This window comes from Pseudophryne corroboree, chromosome 1 (assembly GCF_028390025.1).
Source record: "Pseudophryne corroboree isolate aPseCor3 chromosome 1, aPseCor3.hap2, whole genome shotgun sequence".
Taxonomy (NCBI): Eukaryota; Metazoa; Chordata; class Amphibia; order Anura; family Myobatrachidae; genus Pseudophryne; species Pseudophryne corroboree.
This window is the reverse complement of record NC_086444.1, coordinates 306,098,915-306,119,143: the sequence shown is the minus strand read 5'-3', so window position 1 is coordinate 306,119,143 and position 20,229 is coordinate 306,098,915. Positions and strand designations below refer to the sequence as shown.

Sequence of the window (20,229 nt, the reverse complement as noted above, 5' to 3'; positions counted from 1 at the left end):
GGATGATTCAGGTAGTTCCACACTGGCCCAGAGTGTCGTGGTATTCGGATCTGCTATGTTTTCTAGACATTTTCCTCAATGTCTGTACCTGTTCACGCAGAGACCTTTCCAGTATCTAGCCTTAAGTTTTCTGGCGTTAATGTCATTGCTGTTGAAGCTGCGTTGTTGACGTCCAAGGGGTTTAAGGTGTGGTGCAGACTATATTAAAATCAAGGAAGCCAATGTCTTCTAGAATTGTACTACTTCTAGAATAACATATGGAGCCTAGTGCTAACAGAAAGGTTTTCATATTTCTTTTACGTTTGCAACATTGCTCCTATTTTTATAGAATGAGCTTGAAGCATTTTCTTTGAAGGTTCCAGTTTCATCTTTCAGTCTTTTCTATTTTGATTGATGGTTGGCTTTGATCCTGGAGATCCAGGTGTTTTTGCAGGGTGTCCTTATGTGCATCAGCTGACTTTGCAGGGTAATCCGTTTAAACCTTTGGAGTCAGTGGAGTGTAAGATGTTAACCTGGAAAAGTGGTATTACTGTTGGCCATTTCATCAGCTTGTAGGGTACCTGAGTTAGCATCAGTCACCTTTCCTGTTTTTCCATAACTATAGTGCTGTTGTATGGACTAGGTCTTTCTTTTAGCCCAAAGTTTCATGTGAATCAGGAGGTGTGTGGTCATCGCCTTTTCTGGACTTTCTCAGGATGAAGGGCAATTTTGTTCATCCTTTCAGTGTAGTTAGGGCTTTAAAAAATAATTTTTGAAAAATGGACTGTTCAGCCTCTTAACAGACATATTGCTCAGTGGATTTCAGATGTGAAGGTCCACAGGTGGAGTTAATTATTTCACTTGTGATTCTGTGAGGAGACCTGCAAAACATGTGCTGTGTGAGGTCTTGAGGACCTGTGCACTAGTTAATTTGGTGCCTCATGGGCCTTGGGCATAGGGCCACTGTTGAGCAATTGTGCATTGTAATGATTTGGATGTTTGTGTGCATCGTCACTCAGTTTTATAAATATGATAATTTCACTTTAGGGGATGCTAGCTTTGGGCATAAGGTGCTCCTCACTTCCCACAAGTTTTCCTTACCTTAAGGACTGCTTTGTGACGTTCGCAGTGTCTCCCAATGGATGGCGAAATCAGATTTTTATTTTTTTACTTATCGTAGAAAAAAGCCTTTCTCCGTTTTCATGGTGGACACTGGACACTTCCTTTGCCGTACTAGATTGGTTGTTGTAAGTTTATTGTGAAGACAAGCATTCTTCTCCTCCCCCTGTTATGCTTTTGTTTTTTGAGCTCCGTTAGTAAGACTCTGACTGCTATTCACGGTCTTGAGTTGCAGGAGCATAAGTTTCAGCGCCAGTTATGAATGTGCCAAGGTTTCTCACTCCACTCAACCACAGCATCATCACTGTCCCCATTGAATTGTAGAAATGGGGTTCATGGTAAGTAAAGAAATCCTGATTTTCTGCTGCGGGGTACATAGGTTTCCACAGGGAAACATTGGGGTGTAGAGATGGAGCTCAATCCAGGCACCAACATGTAAAGCTTTAGCTGTCCCAGGATGCATTGGGTCCTTCCTGTATAACCCCGCCTCCATGCACTGTGAGCTCAGTTTTGAAGTTGGTGCCTGCAGTAGTAGGTCACTAAACAGGGGGGGGGGGGGGGGGGAATGCGCAGGCAGCCCTGAAAGCTTTTACTTTTTGACTGAAAACTTTTTTTTTCCAGGCTTGCAGCGCTGTAAGTCAGAGTGACTTCAGCGCTGCAGCTCCATCACCCCCCCATGTATGCACTACCGCTGGCTTTCCCAGGTACTTGTGGTGGGGATGTCCATGGCAATAAGTCAGTAGTGTGAGACGCTTCCTTGGATCGTGTGGCTGTAACCGGGGGACAGGTAAGAGGGTTTCCTAGCGGGACCCACTGAGGAGACGGACCGCGGCGCTGGCGTGGACACTGTCACCAAGCAGGGACCCCCGCTAGACCACCAGGGCAATAGGAGCACAGGTCAGGTGGATTAACACCTATTTAAATAAGACTCCATAGTATATGTGGTGGAAGACCAGCACAGGGGAGGAGGTGATTGACTTGTAGCCCCTCCCCCAGCCCTGGGCGCCATCTACAGCAGATTTCCCGCTGTTGAACTGCCTCTCTCTCTTCCCTCACAAGAGACCGGGTGGCCATCTTAAAGCACAGCAGCAGCAGGTTTTCAGGAAATCCCTATAAAAACGCCTCAACAGGACTGCTTTTTACAAATCACTTGTGTATCCTACCTGCTTTATAAGGCAGCGATAGTTGATGTAAGTGTTCCCTGCAGTTAATTTGTACGAGTTTTCTGCATTATCCTCCAGCCTCAGGGCTGTGTTGTGATATACTGTAAGGGTCCTTTGCAGCATTATTTACTGTATTGTGTGTGACAGAGTGCCTTTATCTGCTGTCTGGTTTCACTTTTAGTGTATCCCAGATATCTCTCCCTGATGTTTTATACCCTGGTCTGTGTTGCGTTTGGTTTAGAATAGCAGCCGACACAGATTTTATCTATATGCATATATAAGTATATTATATCTGTGTTACAGTCACATTATACCCTGTACTGTTTATTTGCATTTATCGTTCTGTGTAAGTCCACTTTGTTTTCATTATTATAATGTCTAACAAAAAGGGCTGCAAACAGGCTGATGCCCCTGTACTAATGTCATGCAGTGTGCGCTCAGCCGGTTTGTCTGAGGAGGACATGTTACATGAAGGTCTCTGTGCTGTTTGTTATTCACCTCCCAGTCAGTTGCTGTTCCTGTCCCTGCTCAGGAGCCTCCATGGGCAGCATTCTCATCATTATTGGGTACCCTAGTAGAGCGCCTTGCACCCCCTATGGGTCTGCTTGTGACACTACCCCCTCAAATGGTCCCTATGGTGAACCTGCCGTGGGTGGATAATTTGTCTAATCAACTGCAGCAACTAAATCAGTCTCTGGCTAGACATAAGGCTCCCTCAGGGCACAAACGTGTTCCTAGTCTCTCTAAGCGGGCTACTTCTTGTCCACAATCCTCTCTGATGTCTCATCTGAAGAGGAGGGGGAGCGTACAGCTCAGTCTGACAAAGACTCCTGTGCTGCAGATGAAGAACATCCTATGTTAGTTGATAGATGCTATTAGGCATATTCTCCAATTCACTGAAGAGGAGGAATCCACTGTAGTGGCAAAGAGTACTGATAAGTTCAAAAAGCAGAAGGTGGTTAAAACGGAGAAACCCCATTTTGATAATTTATTGGACATTGGACATCGACGGTAACCCTGGACTACTCCAGGCAAGAAATTCCCCGTCTCCAAAAGGGCTTTGGCTCGTTATCCTCTACCTGCGGAGATTTGTAACAAATGGGAAAATCCGCCACCGGTGGATTCTCATGTCACCCGCCTCGTGGTGTCCTCCACTCTACCCGTTACTACTGTCACCTCTCTGAGGGATCCGACATATAAACATATTGAAGGCTGCCTGAAGTCTATTTACTCCCTTACAGGGGCCATCCATAGACCTACTATAGCTGCCTCTTTGGCGGCAAAGGCAACTGAAGCTTGGGTTTAGGCACTAGAGGATGAGCTGCCCGAGGATATCTCTGAGGAAGGCAGACAATACTTGACTCGTATTAAAACTGCTTCTTATTACATTCAGGAAGCATCGTCTGAGGCTGGAGTATTTGCCGTAAAGGCATCTGCTAGGTAAATTCTGGCGCGCCGTTTACTGTGGTTGAGGTTGTGGAAAGTGGACCTGGATTCTAAGAAAACCTTTGACGCCCTACCCTTCACTGGGGATATTCTCTTTGGCTAAAAATTAAATAAGATAGTATCTGCATTGGCGGCTGCAAAGACAGCCTTTCCACCCTTCTATTCTCAACCTCAAGTCGTTGAACAAGTTTGTGATAGTATCCAAGTTTCGCATGGAATCTTTGCGCTCAATAGTTCTGGCTATGGAACCTGGAGACTACTTGGTATCCCTGGATATACAGGATGCGTGTCTGCATATTCTTATTGCCAAGTCGTATCAATAGTTCGTGCAGTTTGCCGTTGGCAACCTTTATTACCAATTCCAGGCTCTGCCATTTGGACTGGTTACAGCTCCTCGTATATTTACCAAGGTCATGGGCGTTATGACGGTATCCCCAGACAAAGTCCTGAAAATTCAGGACAGGTTACGTCACTTCCTTCATCGCTCCATGGTCTAAATACATTCGGTGATGCACATACTCTGTCTGATGGCGTCATCCTTAGACATAATAGAGTATGCTCAATTTCATTCCCGCTCTCTGCAAAGATTGATTCTTTCCAAATGGAGCGGCCTACCTCATCGGATCAGATCTCGAATGATCTCCTTGACTCCGGACCAGCAATTGAGCATGGGTCATGCCTTCTGGATTCCCAACTGGGTCCTTCTAACAACGGACTCCAGTGTTTGGGGTTGGGGAGTGGTGACCGAGCAACACTCTTTTCAGGGACATTGGACCAGGAAAGAATCTCCTCTGCTTCCAATCAATATGCTGGAGTTGAGACAGTGTTCAGTGCACTGTTCTGGCTCATCCTATCCTACAGAATAGGCCCATTCAAGTACAATAAGACAATTCCACCACGGTGGATTCCACCACTTGGAGCCACATTGCAACGATGGAAGTGTCCAAAATTATCCACTGGGCGGAGCGCCATCTACCGGCCATATCGGAGGTATTCATTCCGGGTGTTCTCAACTGGGAAGCAGACTTCCTCAGTCGCCAGGATGTTCACTCCGGAGAGTGGGCTCTACATCCCAAAGTCTTTCAATTCCTGGTGGACCGATGGGGTCTACCAGACGTGGATCTCATGGCGTCTTGACACAATCACAAGGTTCATGTCTTTGTATCACGAACCGTGGACCCTCAGACTGCGTTCGTGGATGCATTGGCAGTCTCGTGGAACTTTTGCCTGCCTTACATATTCCCTCCAGTGTTGCTTCTGCCCAGGGTTCTTCGGAAGTTCTAACAAGAAAGAGGAGTTCTCATTCCTGTCGCTTCAGCATGGCCCAGATATCACTGGTTCTCAAATCTCTAGGGACTCTCGGCAGAGAGTCCCCTTCTACTTCCTCAGTGACAGGACCTCCTACAGCAGGTCCCTTGTCTTCATACAGACCTGTCCATACTAGCTTTGACGGCGTGGCACTTGAAGCTTCACTCCTGAGGACCAAAGGCTTCTCCAAGGCTGTCATTTAGGCTATGCTGAATCCCCAGAAACTGGCTTCTGCCCAGATATATCACAGAATGTGGCATGCTTACTTCACTTGGTGTGCTGCTGTTTCAAGGTACACATTTTTGCCTTGTTGGTATGGTTCCAATGCAAAATTGCCTCCATTCCTGATGTACACATGTTCATTCAGGGAGTTATACGTAGTCAGTCTTCCTATGTCCCTCCAATGGTTCCATGGGATCTGTCTGTTGTCTTGGAAACTCTTCAAGATGCCCCATTCGAGCCTCTGGAATCTGTGGACCTCAAATGGCTCACGACCAAGGTCCTTTTCTTGCTGGCTATTGCCTGCGCAAGGTGGGTTTCGGACTTGGGTGCATTATCCATCTGTCCACCCTTTTTTATATTCCACCGTGACAGGGCTGTTCTCCGAACTGGGCCTGATTACCTACTTAAGATGGTTTCATCTTTCCACCTTAACCAAGAGATTGTAGTTCTGGATTCTATCTCTACAGTCTTGTTGGCTGAAGAGCATTCTATGGACGTGGTTAGAGCTCTACGTGTCTATGTGGACCGTACCGCTTCCACTAGACTGACTTTGTCCTTTTTGGATTTCACAAACTAGGCTGGCCTGATAATAAATGGACGCTGGCCAAATTAATTAGAATGGTGATTGCACATGCTTATTCTTGAGCCGGTCTTCCAGTTCCAGCTACGATTAGTGTCCATTCTACTCCGTCTGTAGGACCTTCTTGGGCAGCACGCTCTGGGGCGTCCTCCGAACAATTGTGCAAGGCGGCTACGTGGTATTCAGTGAACACGTTTCTTAGATTCTATGCCATTGATACCTTCGCCTCTCAGGATGCTTCCTTTGGACGCCGGATTCTCATATCCGCTCCGGCGCGCCCCCTACCTTGAGGTACTGTTTTAGGACATCCCTGATGTTTCCCTGTGGAAACCTATGTACCCTGCTGCAGAAATTAAGAGTTATGGTAGACTTACCATTGTTAACTCCCTTTCTGCAAAGTACATAGGTTTCACAGGGCGCCCACCCTGATGCACCTGTCTTCTTTGAGTTTGTATGGTATTGGCCTCTGGTTTCTTGCTCTTCTTCTGAGAATGTGTTCTTGTGTGCCTAACATCTTACTTCTCTCTTGCCTGCTTCCTGCATTGGACTGGTTAGCAAGTGCCTTGAGGCGGGGTTATAGAGGAGGGACCCGATGCATCCTAGGACAGCTAAAGCTTTACCTGTTGGTGCCTGGATCCAGATCCATCTCTACACCCCGATGTTTCCCTGTGGAACCTATGTACTTCGCAGAATGGGAGTTAACAATGGTAAGTCTACCATAACTCTTACGTTCTACCCTCCGAAATAAATCTCAGAGGTGAAATAGTGAGGAAGGGACAAATTGTCTTTTCATGGCACCATAGTTACACAATTTTTTAAGAATTATGTCAGCACCTTGCATCCTCTTTTTGTTGCCATGCCTATTTCATTAGGAAGTGGGCGGGATGCTACAGGGTGACCTGCACTCACGGCAGTCTGTGGTTCTTTTTTTAAATCCGAGAATCTCCCAGTCATTCTGGGAGAGTAGGCAAGAATATGCAAAGGTCTTTTTCTTGTGCTTTAATGATAGCTAATGTAATTATTAATCCTTGTTACCTCCAAAATGGTTTGTGTATCGATATTTAATAGGGATTTAAGGTTCTATATATGCAGTAATTGAATTAAAAAAAAAAAAAAAAAAAAAAAAGATTGTGTGTGTCTAATGACTTTCACTTTAAATAATATATTACATTTTTTAATTCATGGTGATCCTTGTTTACAGATTAAGCTTTATCAGTTGATTATTACTGAATCTCATGCTGATTCTATTTAGTCTATTTCAAAATCTGTTTTTAGGGCATTTTGAGTGTATGGGATGTGTACACTCTTATTTTGGTGTGGGATTGGCCTTCTTGTCACATATCTGACTTCGTGTTGACAACTGAAGGGGATTCCTCATCTTCCGTTACACGGTATAGTACTGAATGTTTTAGCCTGCTATTATTGCAACCAATTATGTTTCTCCAGTTATAAAAGTGAATACTGTGGCATTATTATTTATTTTTATTATTTTAGGCAGCGAGATATTAACCTTAAGCTTATAGCTTTGACATTTCCTAATGATAAACAAGTAAGTGTTTCATTTTCAGTACAATTTAATGTGGTTAGCGTCATAAAGCTGATGTAATTAACAATATATATATATTGTTCTTCAGATGAGAAGCCTTGCAGTTTATTCTTTACCCACCATGAATCACCTATATTCAATTGAAGTGTCTGATGTATCCACTCTTGTACATAGTGGCATCACAATGGTATGTTCAGAAAATCATATTTCTCTTTATGTACTGTATGTAGAGGCCCTGATATTACCAAATCACCGTTATATGTAGCCTTAGATTTTATTTTATTTATCTGTGAAAGCATAGTGTTTTTGAACTTTTTCAACTTTTACAGTAAGTTGCCATTAAAGTTGATGTAATGATGGGCTTATCACTAATATAATAACTTCTTATATTGTTTCCAACAGAAAAGTACAGATTATACCAGCGTTTCCCACACATTGTGCTGCCACAGCACACTTACAGCTGGGTACCGCTGCCTGATGGTCTAGTCTGGTCCCGATTCCCATATTAAATGATCTGTGCCAGCAAGTTATTAGGCTGTCCGCACACAGTGTGCGCCCATTTACGCAGAGAGGGCTGCAAGCTCTAGCTCCACCCCTTTATTTTCCTCCTCCTCCACATGCTTCTCCTTCCCAGACTTCCACAGAGACAGAGGGCATAATTCATGTTTGTACGCTCTTGCTTGCGCAGATGATAATTTTTAAGATATGGAATTGCTAGTTGTTGCAAGTATAGCTGACACCCAGAAAAGAGGATAAACGCCCACAGGAGCCATTTCACAATAACCAGGAATATTAACTGCTAAGGTAGCCCTATGGCTACACAGACTGGCCACAGCAGTAGAGACGCAGGAGCCATGTTTTTGTATGTATATGATCGCAACTGATGGCAGATACAACCCCGAAATTGTCCTGTCAATCACTCTGCAATGAAATCCTCACTGCGAGCAGCATCGGAGATGTACCTTGGTGCATGTGCACTGCAATTGCAGCAGATTTGCAGTCTGCTGATCGTTCAGTTGCGTGAACATCGTCCCAGAGTCCAGAGTATCTGGTCCTGGCAGTTAAGGGCGGAACTAGCTGTTGTGCAGCGACCTTAAAGCAGAATCAGCCACGCAGTTCTAATGTTTTGACAGGCGCCCCTGGCATCTCCATCATCTCCCCTTCCTCTGGGCAAAGAGACAAATTTTAATTAATTCAACACATAGGCATGCTACCAGCACTAGGAATCTACCCCTAGGCCTAGGGAGGCCCCAAAATATTTTCATGCAATAAGGGTGCAATGAACCGAGAAAGTTTGGGAACTACTGGTATATCCATTCAGTTTGATGCTATGGAGGCTACGTTTTGTTGTCAATTTATAAAATTATACTGTAGAAAATCATTTGTATGTTTTTAGCTATGTACCTTTTAGACATGCTGATTTACATGTGTAACATAGTATGTGTCTGTTTTGCATTAGGATACAATATACCTTCTTGAAGGAATATATGACAACAATGAAAGGTATATTCTCACAGTTCGATTAGGTATTACTTTTGGTGACTCAAATGTTCTAATGCTTACACTAATAACTTTTCTCTGACGTCCTAAGTGGATGCTGGGACTCCGTAAGGACCATGGGGAATAGCGGCTCCGCAGGAGACAGGGCACAAAAGTAAAGCTTTAGGATCAGGTGGTGTGCACTGGCTCCTCCCCCTATGACCCTCCTCCAAGCCTCAGTTAGATTTTTGTGCCCGAACGAGAAGGGTGCAGGCTAGGTGGCTCTCCTGAGCTGCTTAGAAGTAAAGTTTAAATAGGTTTTTTATTTTCAGTGAGACCTGCTGGCAACAGGCTCACTGCATCGAGGGACTAAGGGGAGAAGAAGCGAACTCACCTGCGTGCAGAGTGGATTGGGCTTCTTGGCTACTGGACATTAGCTCCAGAGGGACGATCACAGGTACAGCCTGGATGGGTCCCGGAGCCGCGCCGCCGGCCCCCTTACAGATGCTGAAGAGTGAAGAGGTCCAGAAATCGGCGGCAGAAGACGTTCCTGTCTTCATTAAGGTAGCGCACAGCACTGCAGCTGTGCGCCATTGCTCCCAGCACACTTCACACTGCGGTCACTGAGGGTGCAGGGCGCCCTGGGCAGCAATGTAAATACCTCCTATGGCAAAAAATACATCACATATAGCCCCTGGGCTATATGGATGTATTTAACCCCTGCCAGTTTTCCAGATAAAAGCGGGAGAAGAGCCCGCCGAGAAGGAGGCGGGGCCTATCTCCTCAGCACACGGCGCCATTTTCCCACACAGCTCCGCTGGTAGGAAGGCTCCCAGACTCTCCCCTGCACTGCACTACAGAAACAGGGTACAACAGAGAGGGGGGGCACTTATTTGGCTAAAAATATATATAAGCAGCTATAAGGGATAGACACTTATTATAAGGTTGTCCCTATACAGTTTATAGCGCTTTGGTGTGTGCTGGCAAACTCTCCCTCTGTCTCCCCAAAGGGCTAGTGGGGTCCTGTCCTCTATCAGAGCATTCCCTGTGTGTGTGCTGTGTGTCGGTACGTTTGTGTCGACATGTATGAGGAGAAAAATGATGTGGAGACGGAGCAGATTGTCTGTAATAGTGATGTCACCCCCTAGGGGGTCGACACCTGAGTGGATGTACTGTTGAAAATTACGTGACAGTGTCAGCTCGGTATAAAGACAGTGGTTGACATGAGACAGCCGGCTACTCAGCTTGTGCCTGTCCAAACGTCTCATAGGCCGTCAGGGGCTCTAAAGCGCCCGTTACCTCAGATGGCAGATACAGACGCCGACACGGATACTGACTCCTGTGTCGACGGTGAAGAGACAACCGTGATTTCCAATAGGGCCACACGTTACATGATTGAGGCAAGGGAAAATGTTTACACATTTCTGATAATATGAGTACCACCAAAAAGGGGTACAGGTTGAGTCTCCCTTATCCAAAATGCTTGGGACCAGAGGTATTTTGGATATGGGATTTTTCCGTATTTTGGAATAATTGCCTACCATAATGAGATATCATGGCAATGGGACCTAAATCTAAGCACAGAATGCATTTATGTTTTATATACACCTTATACACACAGCCTGAAGATAATTTTAGCCAATATTTTTTATAACCTTGTGCATTAAACAAAGTGTGTCTACATTCATACAATTCATTTATGTTTCATATACACCTTACATACACAGTCTGAAGGTCATTTAATACAATATTTTTAATAACTGTGTGTATTAAACAAAGTTTGTGTACATTGAGCCATCAGAAAACAAAAGTTTCACTATCTCACTCTCGCTCAAAAAAGTCTGTATTTCGGAATATTCCGTATTTCGGATATTTGGATATGGGATACTCAACCTGTATTATGTTTGGTGAGGAAAAACTACCTGTAGTTTTCCTGAATCTGAGAAATAAAATGAGGTGTGTGATGATGCGTGGGTTTCCCCCCGATAACAATTGATAATTTCTAAAAAGTTATTGGCAGTATACCTTTTCCCGCCAGAGGTTAGGGTGCGTTGGGAAACACCCCCTAGGGGGGATAAGGCGCTCACACGCTTGTAAGAACAAGGGCTCTACCCTCTCCTGAGATGGCCGCCCTTAAGGATCCTGCTGATAGAATGCAGGAGGGTATCCTAAAATGTATTTACACACATACTGGTGTTATACTGCGACCAGCAATCGCCTCAGCCTGGATGTGCAGTGCTGGGTTGGCGTGGTCGGATTCCCTGACTGGAAATATTGATATCCTAGATAAGGACAGTATATTATTGCCTATAGAGCATTTAAAATATATGCGAGATGCACAGCGGAATATTGCCGACTGGCATCAAGTATAAGTGCGTTGTCCAATTCTACCAGTAAAGTGGTCAGGTGAGGCGGATTCCAAACGGCATTTGGAAGTATTGCCTTAAAAAAGGCATTTGGGGTCGGTCTTTCAGACCTGGTGGCCACGGCAACAGCTGGGATATCCACGTTTGTACCCCAGGTCGCCTCTCAAAATAAGACGCGGTATTATCAGGCGCAGTCCTTTGTTGGCAAGCGGACAAAAGGTTCCTCTTTTCTGCTCGTGACAGAGGGAGAGGAAAAAGGCTACAGAGATGAGCCAGTTCCCAGGAACAGAAACCCTTTCCCGCCTCTGCCAAGCCCTCAGTATGATGCTAGGGCTTTACAAGCTCAGGCACGGTGGGGGCCCGTTCTCAATGAATTTCAGTGCGCAGTGGGCTCACTCGCAAGTAGACCCCTGGATCTTTCAGGTAATATTTCAGGGGTACAAATTGGAATTCGAGACGTCTCCCCCTCGCCGTTTCCAAAAGTCGGTTTTACCGACGTCTCCCTCTGACAGGGAGGCAGTTTTGGAAGCCATTCACAAGCTGTATTCCCAGCAGGTGATACTCAAGGTACCCCTCCTGCAAAAGGAAACGGGGTATTATTCCACACTATTGTGGTACCGAAGCCAGACGGCTCGGTGAGACCGATTCTAAATCTAAAATCTTTGAATACAGAGGTTCAAATTCAAGATTGAGTCACTCAGAGCAGTGATTGCGAACCTGGAAGAAGGGGACTACATGATGTCTCGGGACATCAAGGATGCTTACCTTCATGTCAAAAAATTTACCCTTCTCACCAAGGGTACCTCAGGTTATGGTACAGAACTGTCACTATCAGTTCAGACGCTGCCGTAGGGATGGTCCACGGCACCCCGGGTCTTTACTAAAGTAAGGACCGAAATGATGATATTCCTTCGAAGGAAGGGAATTTTAGTTATTCTTTACTTGGACGATTCCCTGATTAAGGGTAAGATCCAGGGAACAGTTGGAGGTCAGTGTAGCACTATCTCAGGTAGTGTTGCGGCAGCACGATTGGATTCTCAATATTCCAAAATCGCAGCTGGTTCCGACGACTTGTCTTCTGTTCCTAGGGATGATCCTGGACACAGTCCAGAAAGAAGGTGTTTCTCCCGGAGGAGAAAGCCAGGGAGTTATCCGAGCTAGTCAGGAACCTCCTAAAACCGAGCCAAGTCTCAGTGCATCAATGCACAAGGGTTCTGTGTAAAAATGGTGGCTTCCTACGAAGCAATCCCATTTGGCAGATTCCACGCAAGGACTTTCCAGTGGGACCTACTGGAAAAATGGTCCGGGTCGCATCTTTAGATGCATCAGCGGATAACCCTGTCACCAAGGACAGGGGTATCCCTCCTGTGGTGGTTGCAGAGTGTTCATCTTCTAGAGGGCCGCAGATTCTGCATTCAGGACTGGGTCCTGGTGACCACGGATGCCAGCCTGCGAGGCTGGGGAGCAGTCACACAGGGAAGGAATATCCAGGGCTTATGGTCAAGCCTGGAGACATCACTTCACATAAATATCTGAAGCTAAGGGCCATTTACAATGCTCTAAGCTTAGCAAGACCTCTGCTTCAAGGTCAGCCGGTGTTGATCCAGTCGGACAACATTACGGCAGTCACCCACGTAAACAGACAGGGTGCCACAAGAAGCAGGAGGGCAATGGCAGAAGCTGCAAGGATTCTTCGCTGGGCGGAAAACCATGTGATAGCACTGTCAGCAGTATTCATTCCGGGAGTGGACAACTGGGAAGCAGATTTCCTCAGCACGACCTCCACCCGGGAGAGTGGGAACTTCACCCAGAAGTCCTCCACATGATTATAAACCGTTGGGAAAAACTCGACAGGTATTGCGCCAGGTCAAGGGACCCTCAGTCAATAGCTGTAAAGGCTCTGGTAACACCGTGGGTGTACCAATCAGTGTATGGGTTCCCTCCTCTGCCTCTCATACCCAAGGTACTGAGATTGATAAGATGGAGAGGAGTAAGCACTATATTCGTGGCTCCGGATTGGCCAATAAGGACTTGGTAACCGGAACTTCAAGAGATGCTCACGGAGGATCCGTAGCCTCTACCTCTAAGAAGGGACCTGCTCCAGCAAGGACCCTGTCTGTTCCAAGACTTACCGCGGCTGCGTTTGACGGCATGGCGGTTGAACGCCGGATCCTGAAGGAAAAAGGCATTCCGGATGAAGTCATCCCTATCCTGATCAAAGCCAGGAAGGATGTAACCGCAAAACATTATCACCGCATTTGGCGAAAATATGTTGCGTGGTGCGAGGCCAGTAAGGCCCGACGGAGGAAATTCCTACATTTCCTGCAAACAGGAGTGTCTATGGGCCTGAAATTGGGGTCCATTAAGGTTCAAATTTCGGCTCTGTCAATTTTCTTCCAAAAAGAACTAGCTTCAGTCCCTGAAGTTCAGACGTTTGTAAAAGGGGTACTGCATATACAGTCTCCTTTGGTGCCTTCAGTGGCACCTTGGGATCTCAATGTAGTTTTTGGGTCCCAAAAGTCACATTGGTTTGACCCACTTAAATCTATGGAGTTAAAATATCTCACAGGAAAAGTGGTCATGCTGTTGGCTCTGGCCTGGGCCAGGCGCGTGTCAAAATTGGCGGCTTTATCCTGTAAAAGCCCTTATCTGATTTTCCATTCGGACAGGGCGGAATTGAGGACTCGTCCTCAGTTTCTCCCTAAGGTGGTTTCAGCGTCCACCTGAACCAACCTATTGTGGTGCCTGCGGCTACTAGGGACTTGGAGGACTCCAAGTTGCTAGACGTTGTCAAGGCCGGAAAATATATGTTTCCAGGACGGCTGGAGTCAGAAAATCTGACTCGCTGTTCATCCTGTATGCACCCAACAAGCTGGGTGCTCCTGCTTCTAAGCAGACGATTGCTCGTTGGATTTGTAGTACAATTCAGCTTGCACACTCTGTGGCAGGCCTCCCACAGCCAAAATCTGTTAAAGCCCATTCCACAAGGAAAGTGGGCTCATCTTGGGCTGCTGCCCGAGGGGTCTCGGCTTTACAACTTTGCCGAGCAGCTACTTGGTCAGGGGCAAACACGTTTGCTAAATTCTACAAATTTGATACCCTGGCTGAGGAGGACCTGGAGTTCTCTCATTCGGTGCTGCAGAGTGATCCGCACTCTCCCGCCCGTTTGGGAGCTTTGGTATAATCCCCATGGTCCTTACGGAGTCCCAGCATCCACTTAGGACGTCAGAGAAAATAAGAATTTACTTACCGATAATTCTATTTCTCGTAGTCCGTAGTGGATGCTGGGCGCCCATCCCAAGTGCGGATTGTCTGCAATACTTGTATATAGTTATTGTTACAATAACATCGGGTTGTTTATTGTTGTGAGCCATCTTTCAGAGGCTCCTACGTTTTATCATACTGTTAACTGGGTTCAGATCACAAGTTGTATGGTGTGATTGGTGTGGCTGGTATGAGTCTTACCCGGGATTCAAAATCCTTCCTTATTATGTACGCTCGTCCGGGCACAGTATCCTAACTGAGGCTTGGAGGAGGGTCATAGGGGGAGGAGCCAGTGCACACCACCTGATCCTAAAGCTTTACTTTTGTGCCCTGTCTCCTGCGGAGCCGCTATTCCCCATGGTCCTTACGGAGTCCCAGCATCCACTACGGACTACGAGAAATAGAATTATCGGTAAGTAAATTCTTATTTTTCCAGGTCTCCTGAGTGTTCAGTCACTGTTCTTGCAATGAGATGTTTAACAGAGGCTTTACCAGAAAACAGGTATATCAATATAAATGGCAAACTAAAGAAAACTGTACATGACTTTGTTATATATGTTTTACTGGTGAGTTACTTTCTGCAGGTTAAGTCGATTACTACACAAGCATAAGTTTGAAGAAGCTGAGAAGTTCGCTATTCAGTTTGGCCTGGATGTTGAGGTAAAGTTTTAATGGCTCACTGCTATTGTGATATCAGAAATCAGTTGTGTAATGTTTCTTAACTTCAATAATGTGTACATATTAATAGATAGACTGTAAGTATGATAGTTTGAATGTGGTTCTAAAATGTTCTTTTTGACAGCTGGTCTATAAAGTAAAGCTTAATATTGTACTGGAGAAATTGGCATCCACATCCAGTGGGAGTTTTGACAAAGTCTTCTGGCAGGAACTTGTCGATGAAGCTAAAAGCAATCTGCATAAAATAAAGGTATGTTTGTGTCTATGCTTTATCTATTTAGCACCAAAATATTTTACAGCGCTGTACATTGAGATCATAACATAAACACCTGATATAAAATATTGTGAAACATGAATTAAAAATGGCCCTGTCCAAATTAGATTATAAACAAGAGGAATGGGGAACAATTAATATACATAGTGCATTGTTGCTGGTGGTGTATGAAGTATGTGTTTGTTTTATTGGGTATCTTTTTTTTTTTTTAACAGCCTGTCACTGACTCCTCCCACTGCATTGTGGGTGGATAACTTAATGCCCCCACCAGGTTCCTACACCAACACCTGAAAACACTTAATTATGGGTTTGTGTCTTCACGATGCTGCCATACCTTCTGGTTGCTGTTAGTTAATTCCCCACTGGTCAGTCACTATGAACCAGTCTTTACTTGGTAGCTGGCAGAGGGATTGAACTTGGAGACAATGGGCTCAAAACAGAACAGTTGGAGAACATAGTGTTTTGTACTTTTCTGGACGTCACGGGATACAAGGTGGTATTTTCTTAAAAGCAGAAAGATGTTTATTGCTCTATGGGATGTCTTTAAAAGCACTGCTACTCCACAGCACGCAAGATGATCTAATAGTATACTCCTCTCTATGGTTAAAGGATGCACCTTTTCAGATCTCAGAGTCAATTTTTATTAATTTCCAAAATACAATACCAGAGGGTTATTCCTGGCCTGGTCTCTGTAACAAATCAAGCATTGTGTATGTGCACGTAACGTTGACATTCAACAAAGTCCCTAATGGACATTGGGTAGTAGTTGCTCCCATTGGCGTTTCTGTAATGGGTGCAATGTACTGTATGTGGTACACACGGGCCCCTTGGTCCAGGGGGGTCCACGCCGAACACATTGCACCCATATTTTACCTCTCCGGAGTCCAGTGTCGGGCGCTGCAGCCGCTGTCAATATTTTTCACAAAATGGACTCAGCACATGCGCAGTAGTGAATTTGGTCTCCGGTACATGGCGGACGCCATGATTCAAAAGACCTGTGCATGCGCAATAGACTCCAGCAAGATACCAGAGACTACTGCCCTCCCGGAGTCTGCACAGGGACCCCTTCCTCTGTTAAAGTGCCTCTTGTTGCTCCTCTGTATACGAGAGCACCTATGCATATGGCCACTTCTGTGGTCCCTGAAAGTCTAGAGAGAGGGAATGATTTCCCTACAATACTTCTTGGATTCTGGTGGGGGACTTGATCACCTCATCTGTCCGAATTTGAGCTCCAGAGGCATGTTTACCAGATCCCCAGACAGTAGTCTCCCTGATACCAAGGTGGAGACTTTTAGGGATCCAGTGTAACAATAAGCTGACTGATGGCCATCTCTCCTTTCTCCTTCTAAAGTCACTCAGACTCAAGAGGCTGCATTCATTCAGGTTCCCTCTGATGGGGACTGGTGGAAAATGTAAGTGCAATGTACTTTTCTCTAGCATCCTTAAGGGATATTGGGTACAAAATTAGTACGATGGGTATAGATAGGTCGAAAGGAGCCAGTGCACTTTAAATTTCTTCATCTGGGTGTGTTGGCTCCTCCCCTCTATGCCCCCTCCCACAGGCAGTTATAGTTTAGAAAAAAGTGCCCTCAGGAGAAAATGCACACTCAGCAGCTCCAGAGTTTTTCTTCAATTTCTTTTAAACTTTTGCTTGTTTCGGTATGTTATTTGGGCAACAGCATACCTGCGCCGTGGGAGTTAGGGGGGGAGACGGTCACCGGCCTCATGAGGTGCAGAGCCGCTTCTCCGCTGCAGGACCACCGTCCTGTGGGGTTGTTTGTTCAGCGGAGCAATGCACCTTAGCTTTCGCAGCCACTGCTTGCCGCACACCCCTAACCAAGCCTGAAGGTGATCGTCGTGGTGAGTACATACCGGAGGCCCCGCTAGGTGGGCCCCCCGGATTCAGTGTGCGCCAGCCGCATGATTGAGGCGTACAGGTCCCCCCCTGTGGGACACTGGTGGGAGGTGTGCTGTACCAAGCATTTATGTGAGGCTACACAGCCTGTGGAGACATAGCCAGTATAAAAATCTTATTAGTAGCTCTGGTGCCATAGCGGGGGGCGGAGCTACATCAGAACGGGCTCAGCTGCATTTTGGCGCCTTCCTCTGCCTAAGCAACAGCAGCCTCATACAGCTCCTCAAAACTGTCACAGGAACACTGGTACCGGGTGTAGAGAGGGAGAGCCGCTATTAATGTACAGTTTACATTCCTGGGGAATTATCTGTACTGCAGTATCGCTGTTTTATAGTACTACATAATACGCTGACAGTCTCAGTGGGGCTGTACAGCGTTGGGTGTGCTGGTGTCCTCTCTTCTGTGTCTCCTCTCACATGCAATAGGACAGGCTTGTTTTGTATTCAGTCTGTGTTCTATGTGTATTGTTTCTGTGTTTCCTTATGGTGAAACAGAAATCATGCAATGTATGTAATGCCAGATTCTCCCCTAGTTCATCGGGCTCCATTTCATGTGAGCAGTGTAGTCAGTCATCACAAAATGCTGATAACATGGGGGAGAGTCCAGAGCCTTTCTGTCTGGGGGCTATAAAATCTGTGATGTCGGATATGTCATCTCCGCTCACTGCCAATGCCAATAAAACACAAGAACTGCAACAAGCTGTGGCTATCCTGACTGCCAAGGCTGATGCTTCCCATCCCCCGCTGTCTACTACAGGTGCACAAAAACGTGCTTTTCTTGCAATCCTATCAGATTCTGATGATGTACAGGTGGATGGGGATGATGGGGACCCCATTAGTTGGGATTCCATTCCTACACAGGGTATAGAACCCCTCATATTGGCTATATGGGATGTGTTAAAGCACCCCCTGGATGACGCTATTAATTAGCAGTCCTCCCACAAGACAAACTGACAGTCACTTTTCCTGATTCCAAAGAATTGGATGATTTATTTAAATTAGCCTGGAAAAATCCAATAAAAAAATATCCGGTATCTAACCGGTTTTTAAATTTGCCCCTGAAGGCAGGAAATTCTGGGAAGTATCTCCAGCTGTAGACGTCTCAGTCTCGCACCTTTCTAAAAATGCGGTGCTCCCTTGTCCGGGCTCTTTTACTCTAAAGGACCCGGGGGATAGGAAAATAGAGACCACACTAAAATCTATGTACACTGCTGCAGGTGTAGCTCAAAGGCCGGTCTTTGCTGGTTGCTGGATGACGCATGCCATTCATACATGGGCTACTCAGATTCAAGAGGGTCTTTCGGGTGATATGCCCTTAGTTACTACTGTAACTTTCCTAAAACACATTAAGGACACGGCAATAGTGTTCTGTGACTCCCTTAAGGAAATTGGCAATATAAGTGCTAGAACCACAGCTATGGCTGCACAGAGGCATATGGTTGCGTCGATGGATTGCAGACGCTGATTCCAAACGTAATGTGGATTCTCTTCCCTTCACAGGTGAATGGCTCTTCGGAGGTGAATTGGACGCATGGATTTCAAAGGCTACTTCTGGGAAATCCATGTTTCTCTCTTCGGGGGCTCTGCCTGCTAGGCGTACCCATCCGGGACCGTCTACTCAGTCCTTTCGGTCGTCCAGATTTCGATCTAGGGCCCACGGTGCTTCCAATGCAGCTAGAGGCTCCAGAGGTAACCCTAAGAAACAAGCCGTTGCCGGCTCTCAGGAACAGTGCACCAGTTCAGCATGATGGTGCCCACCCATCCCGAAGGGATCTTGTGGTGGGAGCTCTGTTATGTCACTACACCCACATCTGGGATGGTTCCTGTCAAGATGCCTGGGTAAGGGACTTTATCTCTCAAGGTTGCAAGCTGGAGTACGACGGTGCTCCTCCCCAACAGTTTTTCAAATCAGCCTTGCCAGTTTTGGAAAATATGCGTGTTACGCTACTACCGGCCATCGACAAGTTGGTCCAGTCCCAGGTCATTGTTCTAGTACCTCTGCTACAGCAAGGACAAGGTTACTACTCCAGTCTGTTTGTGGTGCCAAAACCAGATGGGTCTGTGAGACCTATTTTGAATCTGAAGTCCTTGAATCCTTACCTAAAGGTATTCAAATTCAATATGGAATCTGTGACCCAAAATTGATATTACTATTAAAGCAAAATCAATACAGGCGCTAGAATGGACAATGGATTATGACTTTCTAGGGGGGTTAATTTAATGAATTCAGCAGAACCTATGTTCTATATTTTTATTTTGTTTTTTATTAATAAAAATAAAGAATAAAATAATAATAATTAATTACAGTTGTCTTTGTGGTGGTATTTGAACCCGGGTCTGTGCGGTTGGGGGCTCGGGGGATTAGTGTGGTGTGCCACACGGACCTATGCCAACCAGTGTTTCTAATAGTTATATTTCACTAATATATAAGAATTATGTATGCTATTTATCTCTCCGTGCTGCCTGCTAGATTTAATTATCTAATTAATGTTTAGACAGTTACATTTGTCTAGTCCGAAAGTATAAGATATTATCTAATAATTGTTCATGGTTTTACCATATGTTTGAAAGTACAATTGTTATGGTCTGTATATTGGATTATATATGTATTAAGGTTCACATTAGGTTCACACTGGTATTAATTGATACAGGTGCTTTTAATAGAAAGTAAGTGCTTAGGAGGCGTTTTCATTGGATAATGATCCCTTTAAATATCAGCTACTCCTAAAGCACAGGAACTTATTCTGATGAAACCGACTGCCCTTAAGTCGGAGAAACGCGTTAATAAGGGCTGGAGCTACAACTTTATGGTCCTGACCACCTCCACATTTGCTACTGGGCTGACTGTCGACCATCTCCGCCACCTACTGCCGCGTCTGCTTCCCCCCCCC

General features: G+C 45.6%; 1 protein-coding gene across 3 annotated transcripts in view; it reads left to right on the top strand.

Moving 5' to 3' along the window:
* KNTC1 (kinetochore associated 1) overlaps positions 1 to 20,229 on the top strand; it is a 736,750-nt gene that overhangs the window by 189,511 nt on the left and 527,010 nt on the right. For all 3 annotated transcript variants that reach the window (XM_063964446.1, XM_063964444.1, XM_063964445.1), the window contains exons 11-17: positions 7,093 to 7,208; positions 7,312 to 7,366; positions 7,452 to 7,550; positions 8,823 to 8,866; positions 14,909 to 14,974; positions 15,057 to 15,132; positions 15,275 to 15,400. In XM_063964446.1, the coding sequence (XP_063820516.1) occupies positions 7,093 to 7,208; positions 7,312 to 7,366; positions 7,452 to 7,550; positions 8,823 to 8,866; positions 14,909 to 14,974; positions 15,057 to 15,132; positions 15,275 to 15,400 (582 nt within the window). The remainder of the gene's footprint in view (positions 1 to 7,092; positions 7,209 to 7,311; positions 7,367 to 7,451; positions 7,551 to 8,822; positions 8,867 to 14,908; positions 14,975 to 15,056; positions 15,133 to 15,274; positions 15,401 to 20,229) is intronic.